The 16,119-nt window shown below is 48.2% G+C and overlaps 2 protein-coding genes across 6 annotated transcripts in view; one reads left to right on the top strand and one right to left on the bottom strand.

Moving 5' to 3' along the window:
* Positions 1-16,119, bottom strand: part of LINGO1 (leucine rich repeat and Ig domain containing 1) — a 540,338-nt gene that overhangs the window by 40,622 nt on the left and 483,597 nt on the right. The window contains exon 1 of one of the 5 annotated variants that reach the window (XM_083630436.1): positions 1,460-1,590. The exons of the other annotated variants lie outside the window; for them this stretch is intronic. Coding sequence (XP_083486562.1) covers positions 1,460-1,489 — 30 coding nt within the window. The 5' untranslated portion in view covers positions 1,490-1,590. Of the gene's footprint in view, positions 1-1,459; positions 1,591-16,119 lie in introns of those variants that run through there. 5 annotated transcript variants of the gene reach the window in all.
* The window catches only part of RCN2 (reticulocalbin 2), an 810,887-nt gene that overhangs the window by 589,661 nt on the left and 205,107 nt on the right, over positions 1-16,119 (top strand). The gene's annotated exons all lie outside the window — the stretch shown is intronic.

The following is a 16,119-nucleotide window of genomic DNA, read 5'->3' as shown; positions in this document are numbered from 1 at the left end:
CAGCAGATGTCAAAGCGATAAACAACTACCTGACATTCAGAAGACATCTTAAGGCAGCCCTGTTCAGGGAAGTTTTTAACGTGTGATATTTTACTGTATTTTTGGTTTCTATGGAAGCCGCCCAGAGTGGCTGGGGAGGCCCAGCCAGATGGGTGGGGTATAAATAATAAATTATTATTATTATTATTATTATTATTATTATTATTATTATTAGTCCTATTAAGCTCAATGCAGCTTACTTCTGAGTAGTCGTGCATAAGATGGCACTGCTGTATTTTGTTATTGGGAAACGCTGAGACGGGCGGCCTCAGCATGAGAGCAGAAATTTGCCTGTTTCTAAAGGGTGGGAAGGAATCTGACCCAGACATTGCTGCGATTGAGAGATGAGATGGAGGGGAGGCCTTCTCAGAGAAAGCCAGAACCACCAGGGCAACCAGCATTGCCTGTGGGGCATTGGGAAAGAGGCAGAAACACGGGGGGGGGGGCAGAAGAGAGTCAATAGGCAACTGTCTGGCAAAAGAGCTGCTTTGATCATAAAGGCGATGGGTTCGAAAGATATAGCTTTTTCCGTAGTGGTGGCCAGATCATGGCATTCTCTTCCAGATGAGCCAATTAATATAGATTATAGAAATCTCTCCTGTCAGCTTTTGAAGTATGATCTGCAGTTTTAAACTTGCAATACTCTTGCTGTGGTTTTCTTTTTCATTTTGAACTGCTGCACATTAATACTGTTACACAGTTAATGTATTAATATTGTCATTTTAACTGCCCATTTGCAGCTACCCAATTGTTGCTTTTATTTTTGCCACTATTTTCACCAGACGTTGCTTCAAGTGGTTGTGCTTGGTTTATTTATTTAGTTTTAAGGAAGCAGGATGTAAACACAGTATTTAAAGTGAAATGAACAAAATGCAAGTGAACAGACTGGGCGCCTTTGAAGAGCTGCCTCCATGAGGTTCAGGGTGTAGATGGGAAAGAACAAAAGCAGAGCCTGGCTATAGGATCAGCCCAAGGGACCATCCAGTCCAGCATCTGGTTCTCACCATTGCCCAGAAAACGCATATTGTGATGCCCAAAATGCACAAGGGCACACTGCCCAGCACCTTGCATGGAGAGGCAGGCTGCCTCGGATGCTGGAGGGAGGAAGAGAAGCTTCTTGAAGTGTCAGCTGAGTGGAGGATGCAAAGAGCCTCTTCCCAGAGGGCTGTCCCTGAGTGACCCAAAGAGAATTAATTTGTCGCCTGCGCAAAAGAGGTGAAAGTTGTGCTCTTGTTTTCTCCCCATCCTTCCTGTGTCGGCCAGTTGGCTAAAGATACAATTTATGCCCCCCCCCCCGGCCCCTGTCAGTGATGGATGGCACTCCAGACTTCCTGCTAGTGCTAAAGAGAGGATGGCGGCCTTTGTGGCATTTATTAGCATTTATTCAATTCCCCGGGTCAAGAAGACAATTAATGCTCACCTGCCTCGGACACGTCCACTGCTCTGCCATCCATCTTTAGAGAGCCAGGTCCTCTTTGCTAGCCAGCAGAGGCCAATGCTCAGGCTTCTCCAGGCACACATGGACTCCAGCAGCCTCTTCTCACAGTGCCCCCCCACGCCTCAAGGGGAAGCCCCCAAGCGGCAACCAAAGAACATGAAAAGAGCCTACTGGATCAGGCCAATGGCCATGCTAGACCAGCACCCTCTTCTCCCTGTAGCCACCCAGATGCCTCCAGGGGAATCTCACAAGCAGGATTCACGTGCAAGAGCCCTCTCCCATCAGAAGCCAAACTGAGCAGAGTAAGCGCAAATCCATGAGGAAAGCTTTCAAAGTGGGATGAATCATCCATGGAAGAAACACAGCCTTGTGGGGTAGGGGGAGAGCTGCTGCTTTGAATGCAGGAGGTCCAGGGTCCAACCCCCCAGCATCTCCAGGGAGGGCTGGGTGGCTGGCTGTGTCACCTGGCCTAGGTGGACAAGCAGATTGGCTCAGTCCAAGGCAGCTTCCTGCATTCCTATGGGAGAAAGGATTTTTTTTTAAAGAAAAGAAAAAAGGGGTGGGGGGTGGGGGAGAAAGCCAAGAGGGAAGGAGGGAAATGACAAAAGTGCAAATCAGAAACCTGCTTGGGAGGTTGTTCATTCTGGCTGCCACATGCTTGCATGCACGAGCTCTTGCTGGCCATGGGGTCTCTGCAAGCAAAAGGAGCAGGCTGCTTCTTTACCTGCAGCCGAGAAATCGCTCTCCTTCCCTTGCCACTGTCTGCTCCAATCCCCCCTCCCTCCTTCCCTTCAAAACGGAGGGAGAAAAATCAGCACAAAATAAAATTGAGGTCACAGCCTTTTGTCACATTTATTATCTATATCTATATCTCTATCTATCTATCTATCTATCTATCTATCTATCTATCATCTATCTATCTCTCTCTCTCTCTCTATATATATATCTATCATCATCTATCTATCTATCTATCTATCTATCTATCTATCTATCTATCATCTATCATCTATCTATCTATCTATCTATCTATCTATCTATCTATCTATCATCTATCTATCTCTCCCCCTCCCTCTCGCTGGGTGGGTTAAACACTTACCCCCCCCCCATCTGCCCTCCTGCCTCCTCACAATTCCTTTCAACTCCCAGTTGGCTTTCTTGGCAATTTTCCACCAGCAATAGCATATTCTCTCTCTCTCTCTCTCTCTCTCTCTCTCTCTCTCTCTCTCTCTCTCTGGCATTGGCTGTGCTGCAAAACAAATATCTCTTGGTTGGTCCCTGTTGCATCCCTGGGCTCATCAGATAAGCGATGGAGCTGCTGAATCGACAGATTTGGATCCCTTCAAACATGCAGTGAAGTACACACTGGCATTCCCTCCGCCCCCTCCTTCAGTTCAGGCTGAAACTGGAGACCAGTGTCCTTGTCCTTCTGCGCTGCCAGCTCAGGCTGCAGAAGAGGCGCCTGGTCTGGCTCATGCCAGCAGGTGCAGCCAGCCTGGGGAGGAGGGCATGCTGGATCAGGCCAGGGGCCCATCAAGGCCAGCATCCTGTTCTCACAGTGGCTGACCAGATGCTTGTGGGAAACCAGCAAGTGCTCTTCCACTCCTCCTCTGGTTTTCTGAAACTGCTATCCAGAAGCATTGCTTCCTCCAACTGTGAAGGAAGAACAGAGCTATCCTGGCTCCTACCCATCGATAGCCCTCTCCTCCTCCGTGAATTTGTCTAGTCCTCTTTTAAAGCCATCCACATTGGTGGCCATCACTGTCTCCTGTGGCAGTGAGTTCCATAGACTAACTATGCTCTGTGTGAAGAAGTATTTTCTATTATCTGTCCTGAACCTTCCAGCAGTCACCTTCATTGGGTGTCCCCATGTTGTTGTTGTTGGGGGGGACGACTCTTCTCTGTACACTTTTTCCACACATAATTTTACACACTTCTATTGTGTCACTCATATTTTCAGCAAACCAAAAAGCCTGAGACACTGCAACCTTTCCTCCCCAGGGAGCCTCCTCCATTCCTTGTGGTTTCTCTTTCTCTCTTGGTTTTCTTGTGATATTGGAGCTCAGAGTTGCCCCGCGGCAGCTGCATTGCTCCTCTTCCACTGAGAGACAGTTTGCCTCTGAATTACAAGCCAAGAGGATCTGCTTTAATTCTGCTGCAGCCCTCCTTTCACCCAAAGTGCAGGGAAAAGAAAAGTGTGTGTGTGTGTGCAGGAGTGGGGTGAGGAGCAACCCTGGGGGAGAGGAGCGACCATCACACACTGTCCACATGGCAGATGAGACCACAGCCCCCCCAAAGTCGGCTGATGGGATGAGTTTATGGCAGAGGTGAGGTTTGAACCAGATCCTTTTTGCTTTGGAGTTCAGTCTCTTAGCCGCTCTGCCATGGGCATAGCCAGGATTGAGGGGGTGGGCAGAACTGAGCTACCTGCAACACAATTGGTCAGCTGGTTAAGCATTTTTATCTCTTTCCCTGGTTTTTTTGGGGGGGCAGCTGCCCTCTGGCCCCCTCTTGGCTACACCCATGCACCCTGCTACTCCAACTCTCTCTTGTAAATATAACATTTAATAGAATAGCTCTGCTCTTTCAAAGTAGAGGGTTTACCAATTGTGCCAAACGCAAGCTGCTAACCAGATCATCCTGAGCCGTTGCAAGCAGATCTTACAAGGCCTCTTTAGAGGGATTATAATTTACAAAAGCAAAAGAAAGCTAGATGTGTACTTTTCAGCCTTTAAGCTTGGCACTATGGAACCCGCTAGTTTTTACACAGAATAAAATGCAGATGAATATGGGGATGAAAAAACAGGAGCCCTGTTTTAAGTTGGTTGTGCTCACATTGTGGGTCAAGGAGTGAGCTATGGGGTGGCAGAACACCTGCTTTGGGTGCAGAAGGTCCCAGGTTCAATCCCCAGCATCTCTGGGTATGACTGGGAGAGACTTCCTGCCTGAAACCACACAGAGCCGCTGCCAGTCAGTGTGGACAGTATGGAGCTAGATGGACACAATCGTCTGATTCAATATAAGGCAGCTTCCTATATTCTTACCTACTAAGACTGCAGTCCTAACCTAATCTAAACTTGGAATAAGTCCCATTAAATTCCATGCAGCTTACTTCTGAGTAAGTAGATGTTGGATAGGTTAGCAGCTTTAAGGCTCATTCACACTAGAAAGCATGGGGGGGAGGGGTGTCCAAGCAGCTTTCTGGTTGACCAGCACTTTCTAGGTTTGACCTGTTTTCCCCTTGCTTCACTCCTTTCCAGGGAAAGCCCCCTCTTTAGCTTTAAACTGGAACAAACAACAACCCACCAATTGAAAATACAAGATAGAATGGGAGCCCAGGGTATTTTCCTGCTTTAGGTGAAGGGCAAGTGGTGCCCCTCCTCCCTGGCACCAGGCATGCCTGGCACCCGCCTTCTCTGGCACCCACAGGCTTCCCTCCCTGTGTCCCCTCCCCCCTGAGCCAAGTGTGTTTGCCCCACCCTGTGGAACAGGCTATGGTGTGTGTTGGGCTGAGGCTTGTTTAGTGCCCACAACAGTTTCTCTGATTTGCAGATATGCCCGTGGAGCTGTCTGCAAAAGTTGGCAGTCCCTGAGAATCCCATACAATTGGGAGAAGTCTCCCACATCAACACCCCTGAGGGATGATATTCTCTGCCGTGCCCTGAGGGAGAAGCTGAGCAGAGGATGCTTAGGGGGTGGAAGGAGACTGCTGCCTCCCTCTGACAAAGGATGGGGCTGGTCCTGGAAATGGATGAATGGATGGATGAATACAGAACAGCAGAGCAGAAAGGGAACCAATGAAAGCCCAGTAAAATGTAAGAAATGGGGATAAAGAAGTGGCCTAATCCTGTGGCATTGTCATGCTGAAAACACAGCAGCAAATACCAATTCTATTCCCTGGATTGATTTCCACCTGAAGCATGGCACGAATGTGCAATTTCTGCTCATGTGCCCATCTGAATTCCCAGAATTCTCCACACACACCTGTCGTTCAGGTACAGGCAGTCCCCCCTGGGGGTCCCATGCTTGGTTGCAAGCCCTCTTCAGGTGTTCTGAAATTCAGCTTGCAAAGAGAGAGAGCAGGGCACGAACACCAGCCCTGCCCCCAAAAACCATATCTGGATCCTTTATGGGAAGGACTGGAAGGCAACTCAGCTGAATTCACTTTGTCTCCCTGCCATGATTGGGAACACTTGCGTAACTGGGGTTCCTGCACATTCAGTGGAATACATACATTGAGAACCTCCCTTTAGACCTTCCTACTTAATAGTGGGAGGTTGGGGATGAAGCCATACTGTGGGACGCTTGGTGTGTGTGGGAAGCTTGGTGTGTGTGGGACGCTTGGTGTTGAATTCAGGATTTAATTCCTCCTCCCCTCTGTTTGTCTCTCCCTTTCCTCCTGGGCCAATTTATGGGATCTATTTTTAATGTGAGCCCTTGAAAGGACACAGACCAATTTAACTGCTCCTAGTCACCCCAAGACCCGAGATGGAGTGGAATGCAAAATGAGCCCATTAAGAGCACTGAGTAAGTCAAGATAAAGGGGTGGGATGGGGGGGACATTATTATTATTATTATTTGAATTTATATACCGCCCTATACCCAGGGATCTCAGGGCGATTCACAGAATAAAATCAAAATATAAAAGCACAAAAACATAATAAAAATAAAAACAACAACCCAATAGCTCCTCCCCCCAAATAAACATATTTTAAAAGGGCATAGGATGTAAATCAGATCAACCAAAGTCCTGGTTAAAAAGGAATGTTTTTGCCTGGTGCTTAAAAGTGTATAATGACAGAACCAGGCAAACTTCCCTGGGGAGAGCATTTGACAGATGGGGAGCCACTGCAGAGAAGGCCCTGTTCTCGTGTTGCCACCCTCCAGACCTCTCGAGGAGGCGGCACACGAAGAAGGGCCTCAGAAGATGATCTCAGGGTTTGTGTAGGTTCATATGGAAAGATACAGTCCTTGAGGTATTGTGGTCCTGAGCTGTTTAAGGCTTTATAGGTCAAAACCAGCACTTTAGGGACATAGGAGTATAGGAGTATAGCACCTAGATCAAGGGAAGTAATAGTGCCACTGTATTCTGCTCTGGTCAGACCTCACGTGGAGTACTGTGTCCAGTTCTGGGCACCACAGTTCAAGAAGGACACTGACAAACTGGAACGTGTCCAGAGGAGGGCAACCAAAATGGTCAAAGGCCTGGAAATGATGCCTTATGAGGAACGGCTAAGGGAGCTGGGCATGTTTAGCCTGGAGAAGAGGAGGTTAAGGGGTGATATGATAGCCATGTTCAAATATATAAAAGGATGTCACATAGAGGAGGGAGAAAGGTTGTTTTCTGCTGCTCCAGAGAAGCGGACACGGAGCAATGGATCCAAACTACAAGAAAGAAGATTCCACCTAAACATTAGGAAGAACTTCCTGACAGTAAGAGCTGTTCGACAGTGGAATTTGCTGCCAAGGAGTGTGGTGGAGTCTCCTTCTTTGGAGGTCTTTAAGCAGAGGCTTGACAACCATGTCAGGAGTGCTCTGATGGTGTTTCCTGCTTGGCAGGGGGTTGGACTCGATGGCCCTTGTGGTCTCTTCCAACTCTATGATTCTATGATTCTAGAAGGCAGAGGGGCAGGCAATAATTGCAGCTGCCAAAAAAGAAATGGAAAGAGGAAATGAAGGATGGGTTGATGGAGACAGAACAAAAATGTTTGAAGAATAAGAGCCTCTTGAAGATGGAGAAGAGAAAAACGAAAGACATCCTTGGTCCATCATGGCCAGGATTGTCACCATCAAGCGTGGGAAACTAAGGAAAATTCCCCCTCCAAAGCAAGCATAGGCACTGGGAAAATTTTCTGTTTTGTTTGCTTTTCTGCTTTTACATGTTTTCATATTGCTGTTTTATTGGTTTTTACATTGCATTTTTGCTCCAATGATATACTGCGTTGTCGTTTTCTCAGACTGTACACTGCTTAAGAGATTTTTATTTTATTTTTTACTATTAACTTGCTTGTAAATACCTTTATAAAAATATATAAATAAACTGGCAGTGTCCTTTGAAGGAGGGAGGAGAAGACAGAAGGAGATGTGGATTTGCAGAAATGGGGAGCTGAAGAAACCGTAGCCTGGGGTCAAGAGGCAGCCAGCAGCAGTTACTGTCTGCTGCTCACAGAGGGAGAGTGGGCAGAGCACAGGGTGGAGCACGAAGGGTCCGTGCGGTTCAGTCAGGATTCTATGATGCCCTTGGCTGTGGTTTCTGCTGCCGCTGCTGTAGCCTTTGCAAGCTGGCCGCCCCATGGACACGGTGAGAGCCAGGAAGTGACCATGGCTGAAATGGACATATTGATCCAAGCTAAGCTATCAGCTCTTTGGCTGCAAGCTCTTAGCTCCGTTTTCTTGTGGCATTTGCATTCAGAATTGAGAGCAATTTTTGGCCATGGGCTTCCCAACAGCTGGAAACCGAACACAACGCCATCCTCCACTCTGACAGCACTTTGGGAAGCCCATAGTTCAGCAACAGAGTGTCTGCTTAGCATGCAGAAGGGTCCAGAGCCAGCCCCTGGTATCTCTGGGGAGGACTGGGAATGTCCCCCTGCCCAAATCTCTGGAGAGCCCCTTAGAGACAGAACTACTTACATTAAAACAACAACACCTGCTGCTATTGGCCACTCTGAGTTGGTGGGGAAGGGCAGGCTGCACATAAAAACCAACCCCTCCATCCTGCCCTCCCTCCAAGGAGAGAGGATGGTCCAGACCCCTTTATCCTCACAACAGGCCTGCAAAGTAGGCTAAGCTGAGAAGGAGCGACTGGTCCATGGTCACCCAGTAAGACTGCATTGCTAGACTGCACTGTCCCTGGTTATTATGAGCTGAACTTAAGACTTTAGCTTGCTCTTGTGGCTACTTTCATTTTCTTATGCAATTGTGTGTGAAGCAGTTGACCAAGAAACAGCGGCTTCTTCTGAGCCTATGAAAATAAGTAACCCTATGTTATATATTGTCAGAGCTGCCCAAGGTCCCAGCTCACAAAGGACCAACGCTGCTTCGTTGTTAAGTACAAAAGTCTTTATTGAAGTTCAGTTTCACTTCCAGAGCCGCAGCGCGCAGCTCTACGTCTCAACTGTCAGACCGCTGATGCTCCGTCTGAGTCTCCTCCCCCAGACACCAATTTAAGACTCTAGCCTTACTCCACCTCTTCCTCTGTTCCTTCCGCCTCTGGTTCCGCCTGGCCGTTGGGGTCTCGCCCTTTCTAGACTCTTCTGACGCTGAGTCCCCTGAGCCTTCCCCCTCCCTCCGGCGGGCTTTAGGAGCTGGTTCCCCATCCGGGTCTCCTGCTGTTCCCCGCGCCTGTACATTTGAACTTGGCGCGCGCGCCCAGCCGGTAACTTTTCTCCTGACCGTTTCACTGCTGCTGCTGTCACTGCTTCCCCCTCTGGGGGGGCTAGCTGCAACTGACCTCCCCTCCGTTGGAGGCGTGGTCAGCCCTGACTCACTTTCTCTCCCCGCTGGAGGAGACGCTGGCCCTGACACATGTGACTCTTCCCCCCCACTACGCTCTGGTGGGGAAACTGGTCCCGATCCCCCACTGCTGCTTTGGGGTTCCCCTCTGGCTCCTTGTTTCTGGTGCGTCCCCCCTGGGACCCCCCTTGCCCTGACCATCGGCGCCCCCTTCTGGGAATCTTCTGATTCGCTGGAGAAGCTCATGGAATCTCTCGGGCCACTGTCATACTCTCCTACGCTGCCCTCGGATTCTTCCCCTTCGCTCTCTATTTCCTCTCTCCCCAGTGCTCCTGCTCCTGAGCCCCTGACATATATATTTTTAAAGGTTCTTTTTTAACTGTGGGGATAAGAAAAAACAGGTATGTCACCCTATGGTAAAATTACTTGTAGTGATCAGAGGGCCATCAAAGGCTGTTAGCCAGGAAGCCTCTGCTCTGCCTCCCCCAGTGGAGGCAGCCATGCTTCAGAATGGGGCAGGGGTTGCTCTTGGGCTCGTGTCCTCCTTGTGTTGTGGCATCGGACTGGCCATGGCAAGATCAATGCTGAACTAGGTGGGCCATTGGCCTGATCCTGCAGGTTCTTCTGACATTCCATTTTTAAAGCCATCCAAGTTGGTGGCCATCACTGCTTCTTGTACCTTGCCGCTGCGTATTGTGGTGATCCAGACCATGCTTGGGACAATGTGCCTTATTTCAGATCACCACTCTCTCTTAGGCACAGGACATCCCATGATCCTGGCAGATTCCCTGCCAGGTAATTTTCTGCCTCCATGACCCAGTGGACAGATGCTCCTGGCCTTCCACAAATCCCACTCATTGAATAGAAAAAGCTCCCCACTCTCCATATAGTTTATCTTCCATTCTCAGGGTTGATGGCGCTTTTTTGCCCTCCACTTTGAGGGTTTCTTTGTCCTAGTCCCCCCGCCCCCCCATATCCTATATTCCAGGGGAAGATGTGATCATTTTCCTGTGCTTGGCTGTACCCATAACTAACAAGGCATGACCATGCAATACACAAGATCTGCTTTCCGATAGCTCTCCGCATACTTGTCCAGAGCTCTGCTTCTGTTAGACAGTGTGGCTGTTCATGGGCATCCAACCACGGAAATCACCCAAGAGGCAGGATCCCATAACTGGAGGAGAATTTGAACGTATGCTCCAACAGGCCCTTTTTAAAGCATCCTAGTTCTGTCCGAGCAATCATTGGCTCACAGTTGTGTCCCCGCCCCTTTTAAAAAAAGCCTTTTGAGGAGATGCAGTCTTAAAAAGTTGTTAGCATGAGTCATTTAGCATTGCCCTTCTCCCTTCTAACTCCCCAGGGTCTCTGAAAGGTCATTGTTTCAGCCAAGGTCACCAACCATTTTAGGCCTGATCTGGGCCTGATCGTCCTGCCCCCCAAGACCCCTCCCACCTTCCACCATGAGCTGCAGGAAGGGGGGAATTTGGGTTGCACCAATGGGACACACGCCCTCCAGCATCCTTAGAAAACTCCTTAACCCTGGCTTTGGTAGATTTACAGAAAGAAAAACACACACCAACAAATAAATTTTAGAAAGGGGCGAGATTAGACGAGAACACACAAAGCATTTTTTAAAAAAATCGAAACTCCTTGTGCTCCGCTCCACTTCCCCTTTCTTCCCACCCACCCACCCACCCTCGGCACCCCTGCCCTCTGCCTGCCCCCCAGAGCTAGTGTGTCCTGTGGGGCTGGGCTACGGCAGCCTCTCCTCCTCCTTGCCTGTTCCCCAGCAGCTGCTGCGCAAGGGAGGAGGCCAGCAGCAGCAGCTGCCATGGAGAGGCAACAGGAGCTCCCTCACAGCTGCCACTGCCACCATTCGGGACAAGCGGCAGCTCTTCCTCCTCCCTACGTTTGGCAGAGACACTGGTGGGAGAAAGAGGGATGTTTCAGGATCAAATGAGAAACCTGGGTGGCTTTTGTGATTCTGGGACTGTCTTTTGAAAATTGGGGCATTTGGGGGCGCATTGGAAGATGGCCGACAATACCATCTCTCCGACCCACACGGGGTAATTAAGAGGCTGTTATGGGAGTAGGCAGCCTCCCTTGTTGCCCCAAGGAAATGGGGAACACTGCCCTTGCCTGCTGTGCCCATAAATCACCCCCTAATTCAAAAGAAGGGGGTGAGGGCCCTAGGCAGAATGCCCCCGTGTGGACCTCGGCTCTCCTGGACGCTGTCTCTGGTCGCGCACTAGTTGCAGCAATTTGGAATAATTAATTACAAAAGAAGCAAATGCACATATTTCAAGTGAAGAAGGGGAGTGAAGTCTGCTAATTTAAGTGACCTCTGCGAAAGAAGACGACGGGCTGGAGAAACAGGAATATTTTACGATGAAGATACACCAAAGGCTGGGTATGTTGACAACGGGACTGAATGGGGGGGAAAACCTTTTTTACTTTCCTTCTATGTGATTTACAAGAACCCCTCCTCATTAGAATTGTCGGTTGAACTGACCCAAGCAGGATGATTAAGGTCTGTGTGGAGATAAACTTTAACCAAAAGTATGCTTTATGGAGATCGAGAAGCAATATAGCCGGGAGGAAGAACGGACTTGTTTTCAGACTGCATTCCTAGTGAATCTCCTCAGAGGTTTTGAGAAAGGAGGCAGATTGGTGAAGATGAATGACGCTAAGACTGTTTTGATGTATGGAAGTGATGTTATATGGAAAACGTCTGGATATGGCTACTGGATAACAAAAATAATATCCACGCAGGATTGCAAACTGTTCTAACCAGCTTGCGGAGACTATCAGAGGTCACAAAGAAAAAGGAAAAATATATGAAAATAACAACAAGAGATGTGGAAAAATAATAAGAAAGGACTGGATAGTATTGTGAACAGCATAAGGTTAGATTTGTGGACATTAAAACAGCAGTAAGAAGCAAGAAGTTGATTGGATCCCCTTCGGAATTTGAAATATGGGTACCCCCAACAAAAATTTAAAATTCGGCTGTGTAATTTGGAATTTATGTAATTTGGTTTGATTTGATGTGATTGGTCGGTTAATAAAAAATTATTCTTGAAAATTGGAGCATTTGGTGGGTGTGCGCTCAGTCAACACTCAGCTACCATGGAACCAGACCACTTGCCCACACAGAGCCGTCTCCTAAGCGGCACTTGAACTTGGCGATCTGTTCCCAAAGCCATCTCCCAGGTGGCGGGTGGAAAGGAAGAGTCAGGGATGCCGGTTCTCTCTGGGTCTGCCCTCCGGCAAAGCCAAGTGGCACTTAGCAATGAAGAAAAGAAAAAAGAACAGCATCCTGGCTCTTATAAACCAATCCAGACTTTCAGACAGGAAGGAATCGTGACCCTGGGATGTCACAGACCACAGACTTATGATGGAAAGATCACTGCACAGTACTAATGCATCTCATAGCCAAGGCGGGGGGAGGAGGTTTGTGTGTGGAATTATGGCTCAGGAAACTGGAATTTGTCTCCATTCATGTTGCTGTATCTCCAATGCCACATGGATTTCCGCAATCTATGTTTCTGGCAAATGTGGCACAAAGCTTCTAAAATCCTATCACTTTTTACCAGACCATCGAAAGCTTCATCTAGGACCTTCATTCTTACTTAAGATAATTTGTCTTCAGCTGAAGCAGTTGAAGACAAAGCAAGGGGATGCAGTGACATCCTTTGCTGGGTGTACCCCTTTGCTCTTTGTCCCCTGCTCCTGGGCTTGGCCACTGGGGGCCACAGGATGCTGCACCATTGGGGGTGGGGAAACGCAGGCCCAGGGCCCAAGGCAGCCCTCCAGGCCCCTTTCTCTGACCCTCAGGCTACACCCACCCTCTCCCTAGGTCACATCCTTCGCTGGTCCTGCTTCACACCCCAAGTATTTTTGTCTACAATGATAAAATTAATATTTGTTGTGGCACCTGCTTTTGCCTCCACTACACTGGCGTGTGGCCCTTGGAAGCCTGTCCTGAAGGGAGTGTGGCCCTCAGGCTGCACATTTCCCCCACCCCCGCTTGACAGTCTGCAAAGGCACCTGCGTGGGCATTGAATGAGATATTGCATCCGTCAACATCCATGAAACACCAATTAATTTTCGTTCCACCAAGGCAACTTTCCTAGCACCATGATAAGGACCCCCCCCCTCTCCTGCACTGCCTCAGAAACTCAGACATACGAGCTCTTCACTACACGTATCCTTAAACCCAGGCTATGGGTGCAGCAGCAGAATGTTTAGGCATGATTTTTCTTCCTGCAAGATTACAAAGCAAAAAATAAAAAATGTGTATATTGTCAACATTAATATATTTATAATTCAGCCTCACATTTTACCTATTATAGTAATCTCCCCCCCCCAAAAAAACCCCACATGAACTAATCCACAATTCACATCAGTGACAAATTGTTAATACATATAACATTTTTAATAGCAATTGTTAATTGGACACCACAAACATAAATGGGGCTCACTAGACAAGTGGATATCTCTCAGAATGCCCATTCTGGATTTAACTTTTTCAGTCAACTTATCAGCTGTGACAGAAAGTTGTGTAACATGTTCTAGGTAACTTTCTGGCTAGAGGAATGCCATTTTTTCCCCTGGTGAGCACCTATGGCTGAAGCATATGCAGATGAGGCACGAATTCAACTGGTGATGCTTATTTTGTCACTGTGTCTCTGAAATGGGGAGGTTCCAGCAGTTTGACTTCCAAATTCTGCCTGCTATCAAGCTGTCAAAGGTACAGAAACCCTGTCATTAAAAAGTTGTAACTCTGGGTGGGAGCTGGTTTATCAATAAGAACAAAACCAGAGTTGCTATAATACATTTAACTATGTTTAATGGTTTTGTGAATGCAATTTCCAAGCCTCTTGGCATACCTGACTGCGGTGTCAGAACAAAATCTACCACAGAGATATCAAAATTTGCAAAAGTAGGGGGTCCATGGCTTGGCTTTTGAAAAACAAGAGGTCTGCAATACTTAGGTGACTGGGAACCACAGCTCTAGAGGACCACAGATTCCCCACCCCTGACCTAACGTTTTAAGATGCAGCTCTCTTTATTGTGGCATTTCAACATCCTAGAGTAGACTGCACTTCTTGTATTCCACAGCCATTGCTCCACCCACCTCTGATGCACCAATTCAGATAGCCACGCTGGCTTGCTCTGACCCTTTCTTCAAGGTATTTAGCTTTTGTTCATATGCCTGCATTATTTCTATCCCCCCCTCCCATTTTAGGCCTCCTCTTTCCATTCGGCTTTCCCTCTCCATTTTCTTTCTCCATTTCTTCCCTCTTGCTTCAGCACAACATTTCTCATCTCCATTTCACTGCGTCTTCCTTTCCCTTCCTCTATCAAATCACTAACCCATGGCACCCCATGCAAGAGCAAGTGCAGCCACCTCCTGACAGGCAGACTCCCTCCCTGCCGTGCAGGACAGCGGCCAGTAAGTCCCCCGCCAGGAAGCCATGGAGCAAAGGCGAGAGAGAGGTCAGTCGGTGGGGTGTGTGAGATGAGCGTTTGCCTGGATTGAGGGATATGAGGATGAAGACACTGCCCTATGGAGGAGGTGTTGCTGCCTTTGCTGCTGCTGACCCAGATCCACATCTGCTGCCCCCGGGCACCCCTGGAGGCAGCTGCCTCCAACAGCCTCATGGACCTGGTTGTGGGCTTCTCATCACGGGCATCTGACCGGCCACTCTGAAAACAGGGTGCAGGACTAGAGAGGGGCCTTTGGCCTGAGTCACCTGGGCTCTTACGTTTTTATGAAGCTGACATAGATCTCTAAATCTTTCAGGTGCCACCTCGCTCTTTGCTGGCACTCTCCAAACTCCTGACAGGAGCAGCAGCAAATCCCTGTCAGATGGTAGTAAGTGAAATGAAAGTGTAATGATACACCAATTTCCATGTTGTCAAATGAGGTGAGGCTCTGAGGTTAATATGCAGGGGTTAGCAGAGAAAACTTCCAAAAGCCATGAACTAACATGGTCAAAACTGAAGTGTGTGTACCATTGACCTTGCAGATACTTGCGGTAGTAACTAGAAGTGCCACCAAATAAATTACATTATAGATACAGATGTTCTCATCAATGGCCAGTACATCTGAGAAGAAGATGTGAGAACGACTTATACTGCTTTCTTGTTGCTTGAGGTTAATGGAGTTGCATTTATGCATACCAGCATTGTCATATCTGCAGATTTGACATCGCTGCTGCCATTTTTTAGAGGCTCCTATGATTTTAATTTACTTTGTTAAACCTCTGCACTTTTTCTGCAGATCTTTACAGCGTCTAGTTTATTGTTTCATGTTTAACCTGTTACTGAAAGAGTTATTGAAATGGGTTGTTTGATATGCCAGTGATATTTCTTTTGCTATGAGTTACTGCTTATTACCTAGTTACTGTTCTATTCTTAAGCTGCCTTGGGTGCAAATTCTCCTGCAGAGAAGAAAGGGATACAAACTGAATTAGGATGCTCAATGGGTACCAGCCTTGCTGGCTCTGCTCCCCCTTCTCTGTTAGGCATTCAGGCCCAGAAGACCAGATGCTGGGACTCAATACATGACGAGAGCACCACTGTGGGGCTTCCTGTGGGCATCCGGGTGGGTGAAAACCAGTGTGATGTAGTGATTAGAGTGTCGGACTAGGACCTGGGAGACCTGGGTTCAAATCCCTACTTGGCCGTGAAGCTCCCTGGGTGAACTTGGGCCAGTCACAGCCGCTCAGCCTGACCTACCTCACAGGGTTGCTGAGAGCATCAAACAGGGGAAGGGAGAACCTTGAGCTCTGCGGAGATAAAGCAGGATAGAAATGGTGGGAGGGGGTGAAGTAAGAAAGAACGTCCTTATGGCACAAACACATTTTTTTACACCCTGGTCTGGTTTGGATGTCTTGACAAATAAAAAAGCCAGGTAAAGGTGTGTGCTGGGGAGGGGCTTTGCTGGGGTGGATGTGGCCTAGGAGGAGTTTCAAGGGCCAAATAGAAAGATCGGGGTGTGGTGTCACATTTGCTCCTCAGGCATCAGGCTCACCAGCCCTAACATAGTGTGTTATACTCTCCCCAGAAACAATCCCCCCCGGCAATCCCAATGCTTCTGACCCCCCCACCCCGAAGTGAGGCTATAGGAACCTGAGGCTATAGGAATACTGAGTCAGGCCTTTGATGCATCTAGCTCCATA

The sequence above is a fragment of the Podarcis filfolensis genome (assembly GCF_964270895.1).
Source record: "Podarcis filfolensis genome assembly, chromosome: 9".
Lineage (NCBI taxonomy): Eukaryota > Metazoa > Chordata > Lepidosauria > Squamata > Lacertidae > Podarcis > Podarcis filfolensis.
The sequence above is the reverse complement of the archived record's forward strand: the minus strand, read 5'-3'. Positions and strand labels throughout refer to the sequence as shown.